The following is a 5,153-nucleotide window of genomic DNA, read 5'->3' as shown; positions in this document are numbered from 1 at the left end:
TTTTTTTTTTTGTGCAAGGATAGAACTCAGGACCTTGCACTTGTCAGGCAGGTGTTCAAGTGACTGAGCTATCTCTCTGCCCCTTTTCTCTCTTGAGATCTGGCTTTTGTTCTATCATCCACTCTGGCGCAGACATTCAATCCTGCCATCTTTGACTCCAGGGCTTCTGGAATAACAGGTGTGTGCCCCCCATACCCAGCTTCCATGCCTATTCTTGAGAGAGACAATCCTTTGCTAAAGTTTTGCTAGTTTTAGAGATATGTGGATTCCCTCATCTAATTGCATCAATACAATGAAAAGTTTTTCAGCATGAAAGTTCTGTCATCTTACTTCAACATTGATACCCTTGACCATCTTGCATGTGTAGTGTTTAAGGGTTGTAAGGCCAGTTATGGTTTAGAACAGGGAAGTAAATGACTTGTTTAAAATAAAATGTTGGGCCTGTAAACCCAGCACTCAGGAGGCTGATACAAGAGGATTGGTGGGAGTTTGAGACCAGCCTGGGGTACAAAGAGAGCTCAAGGCCAGCTCACTGAACTGCATAGTGAGACCCTGTCTCAAAAATAAATAAACAGGGCCAGCCAAATAGCTCAGCAGATTAAAGCACCTGCCAGCAGGTGCCAGGGCCGTGGTTTCGATTCCTGGGCAGGCCATGCCAGCCCCCTCCCCCAGGGCACGCTGAGATGGCAATTGAGACTGGGTGTGGTGGCACGCACCTGTAGTCCCAGCTCTTAGGAGACTGTAAACAGGAGGGTCACTAAGAGTCTGATCTAGTAGTGAGACCCTGAACACCCTGTAGACGCGTCCCTAAAATACAAAATAAATAAATAAATAAGTACATACACAAACATAATAAAAAAATAGAAGTCAAAATAAAATGCTGGTAAGGAAGAGAAAGACCTCAGTGGGATATTTATTTTTAGGTTAAGTTTTAATGAAATTAGTTGAGAATCACAAAGGAGAATTTTCTGGGCTTGATGCGGTGGGAAGACACAGACGTAGAAGAGGACGAGCGGGCTTTCAGTGAGATTTTGAGGCCCAGAAGAAGCTCAAGTGGGGGAAAACCTGAGACTGGTTTTAACAAATTCCTTATTAGCCTAAGATACTGAGAAAATGTCTGAGCAGCATGTATTCAGCTCTGCCAAAGGGCACCAAGGTCATTTCCTATCTAGGGTTCTAAGTTAACAGACTGAAGCTGACCCAAGTCACAGGAATGAACCAGCATGGGTCGTACATAAGAGGAGGCTTTGAACACTGGACAAAGAATTACTCAAAGAAAATTAAAGTGAAAGTATTCCTTCAGCTGCCTATAATTTCAACAAAACAAGAAACGTGGTTTAAAAAAAATCTCAAGAAAGACACATCGAAGAGATTATCAGGGAAAAGAGATAAAGAGCAACAGCTGAATGGACAGTTTGCAAAGTGCAAGTTTTTGATGCTCTTTTTATTTTTCATCTTGTTTCTAGAGCTTGAACCTGTGGGAGCATTTATAGGTTTACTTCTGCCTCCACTTACCTGTATGGGTTTAGGTTTTCTTCATCTGCGAATTTTACCGCTGTGACCTTCTTAGGAAATGTCACTGTTATGTCGGGAAAAGATCTGATGTACAAAATAAATAGTCACGTGGTTTGCCTCCCAAGCTGGCGTTGCTCCTTATCAGAGGCTTTCAGTAAAGAAGAGGAGGTTGGTTTGAGACTGAACACTGTGACACAATTCATGAGAGTTCTCCCTACTTCAGTGGATGGCCTTTGCTTTCTTCTCACTCTTCAATCTCCATCCTTTCTTCTTTCTTGACTTTCCTTATGTTGGCCTTTTGTCTTCCTGATTTGTGCCTTAGTACTGCTTAGCCCTACCGCCTAAAAAGAATCTTCACCTTCACTGCCATCAGCCTCAGGTAGTAAGTGCCTGAGGCTTGAGAATTCTCTGGACAAAGAAACAAGGGCTGCTTTGCTTGAGTCATGTGTCATTCCTTCTTCAATGCCATTTTCTAAGAAAAATTAGAGCTTCCAGAGTTGAATTGCCTTAGTCTTTTTTCTTTGTTTTTACTGAACTTTAGCTGTATTTTTTTATAGTTTCGAATCTTATAGTTTAGGGAAATAGGGACTCTGATGGGCAGATGCTGCTGCAAGTGTGGCGTCATGGTGGAAATGGTCCCATTCACCTTGGTGGCCACTGGAGGAGCCTGTGCTGAGATCTTCAGAGTGTGAGACAGTCATGAGAGGCTTCTTTATTGGAACTCTTCATCCCTTAGGGAACCTCATCCCTTACTGTCTATGATCTGGTTTTGTGTGCTACTCATTTTCCTTTAAAGAAAAGAAGGCTTACTTATTTGCTATGGTACTTAGAGGATCTGATAGTAAATATTTCAGAAAAAGTTTAAGAGAGCAATTTCTGGTACATTGATAGTCTGTCCCTTAGAGGCACATTTTTTTCTCCAGAATTTTCAGTGCAGGAAATGAACACTTCTATACCTCCCATCTTTTTTTGTCCCATAGTGCATATTTTCTTGTATTTTTGGACTGAGTAGATCCCTTAAGGTGGGTAGGTGGAACTGCTCAGGTTACATCTGCATTAAATATTCGTGATGGTATTGGAAGCATATCAATATAGATTTTTGCAAGCTTTGAGTACTACAAAGGGAGGAAAAAGGAAGATGTTAAACAATGAATTTCTATTTTCAGGAAACCTTTGAGAAGGTAAGCTTGAGTAGCAACAGCAGTGGAGCAGCCAGCCTGAAAAGTGAGCTCTCAGAAGGTGCAGATCTGGCCCCTGAGGGCTTTCAGGGACCCTGCGGGAAGGATGAAGACAGGGCCTGTGACGAAATGCTGTCCGAGGACAGCTTCAACCTGGAGACTGTCGAGAAAGGTACTGCCGGCCAAGGGTGTTCTATCAGCATGAATGTGCTCTTGACTCCTTTCTGTTTCAAAGTTCATTTGCTATTTTACTTGTATTGATGTGCAGATATCTATTCAGAGCTAGACGATGAATTGGACATTTCGGATAACTCCAGCAGCTTGAGCTCAAGTCCTTTGAAAGACTCTACATTCAGTAAGCTTTCTTCACGAGTTCTTTACGGGTTGTGGGATCCTAGTAGGTCGTGGTGTGGAGTCATGCTGTATGCCTCTCCTGGAGTTGGACTCTTGTCTAGGTTCGGTGCTGGTTGGGGTGGGCGTGTCTGTGCCTCCTCAGAGCTCAGAGGCTAGCTGACACCATGGCTTTACAGTCCCTCAGCTGTCAGATAGTTTTCTTATTCCTAAGAGCAAATGAAGCTCTTGTGGAGAACTTGAGATAACTGATTTGGAGACAGCGGAATAGCCACACAAATGATAGCAATGATCCTTTAAGACTGCATTGGTTAGAAGAGTTAGAAGTGCACTGAAGAAACTATGTTTGGGATAGACAACTTTTGTGCAATTTTAGTTATATTAATGTAGCGGGATGTATTATATTTAAGAACACTAAAGTAGAAATATGGGAATATCTTACTACTTTGAAAAATATGATGCATAACTTCAGGTTTATGTTAGTCTTAATTTGAAACAAGAAAGTAATTATACTAAGGAATATGAAAGAAGAGGAAAAATATATTTAGATAGTATTGAAAAATTATAAGGAAAGATAGGATCAGATATACTCAACAGTCCTGAAATTGAAAGATTCCCTAATAGAAAGTAGATGAAAAAAATCTTTGACAATTGATAGAGTATGAAACATACTTAGAAATACTCTAAGAATAAATTAAGTATAAATTCTTTCTCTTAGGAAATCATGAAAAAATATCTCAAAAGAGAAGATTTAAAGTAGTCTACAGAACAAAATAGAATACTAAGAAGTTAGCTACATTGTTTGTCTTTTGAAAACTTAGATAGTTGGGTGTGGTAGCATATGCTTGTAATCCCAGCACTCAGGAGGCTGAGGCAGAAGGGTCACTTTGAGTTTGAAGCCTGCCTGGGCTATGAAGTGAGTTCAAGGCCAGCTTGAACTACATAGTGAGACCTTGTCTCAAAAAGGCAAGCAAAGAGAAACAAAACTTAATTGGTACATCCAAATGGTAACTAGATCTTCCAGATTTTCTAGGTCAATCACAAATTCCAAGTCCCTGTCCTAGTTTCCCTGTAAATTTCTGCCTGCTTGATAAAATGGTTTGATTTGCAGCTGAGAAAACATGAATATAATATAGGAAAAGCTTTTCTGGCACATAGACACATCTAACAAGTTCTAGGAACAGGTTGTTACTGTTTTGTGGCAAGTTCAATGTTGTTTACCCTCGTAAAAGTAGTGGGGAGTGGTGGCATGAAAGTGGGCAGGAAAGACTAGATCTGAAACTTCACCTGTAGTAGCTTGTAGCCATCTTGGAACAGTTTTAGGAAGACTATTTTGTTAAGGACTAGTAACAAGTTATTTTTGTTTGTTTAGTATCTTTTCTTTGAAAGCAAGGCCTTGAACAAGGCTGTCAAGCAAATAGTAATTTGTAACATTATATTTTAGCTGAGGCTTTCATGATAACAGAAGTATAGCATTTAAAATAATATTTGTGGAGGAAATCATGTAGTTATTTTTAAATTCTTGTTGCAGGCATTTTAAAAAGAAGTTTTAGTGCTTCGGGAGGTGAAAGGCAGTCGCAAACAAGGTATGTACACATAGATCTCATAGAAGTATTTTTAGCCTTTGTAGAGTTGAGTGGCTGGTGACAGAATCAACTGTGAGAAGTCACCATGGGCATATGGAAAGAGAAGCAGTGAGGACCTACACACTCAGAATCTACTACAGCATGCTGGAGAGAGTACTAAGCTTGGACCTGGGTTTTATTCTAGCTCTGCTTCTTTCTACCTTAGTGGCCATCAGGCAAAGTATTTCTGAGTTCCACATGGGTCAAAATTGTGGGACAGTTGTGGAGTGTGACATCACTTGGAGCCCTGGCTTGTTCTTCTGTATCTCCAGGTTGTATGTCTAATCCTCATGGAAAATATGGCCAAAAAAAGAAAAATGGAATTGGAGATACACTCTTTTACCCATGACTTCTGCTCATACACCTTACGTTAATCACTTCTAGCTGCAGAAATTGATGGAATTTATTTGACATGTTGCCTTTTGACAGCAAGGACAAATTACTGTGAAACAGCTAGTTCTATGGGTAACACCTGTCTTTTGGA

At 40.4% G+C, this 5,153-nt stretch overlaps 1 protein-coding gene across 4 annotated transcripts in view; it reads left to right on the top strand.

The window, feature by feature from the left end:
* The window catches only part of Nek10 (NIMA related kinase 10), a 314,976-nt gene that overhangs the window by 251,113 nt on the left and 58,710 nt on the right, over window positions 1-5,153 (top strand). For all 4 annotated transcript variants that reach the window (XM_004634199.3, XM_023718528.1, XM_023718527.1 and 1 more), the window contains 3 exons: window positions 2,682-2,865; window positions 2,962-3,048; window positions 4,576-4,630. In XM_004634199.3, coding sequence (XP_004634256.1) covers window positions 2,682-2,865; window positions 2,962-3,048; window positions 4,576-4,630 — 326 coding nt within the window. The remainder of the gene's footprint in view (window positions 1-2,681; window positions 2,866-2,961; window positions 3,049-4,575; window positions 4,631-5,153) is intronic.

Source organism: Octodon degus, unplaced genomic scaffold (assembly GCF_000260255.1).
Source record: "Octodon degus isolate 3935 unplaced genomic scaffold, OctDeg1.0 scaffold00059, whole genome shotgun sequence".
NCBI classification, from domain to species: domain Eukaryota; kingdom Metazoa; phylum Chordata; class Mammalia; order Rodentia; family Octodontidae; genus Octodon; species Octodon degus.
Note: the sequence above shows the minus strand (reverse complement) of the source record. Positions and strands in the feature narration are given on the sequence as shown.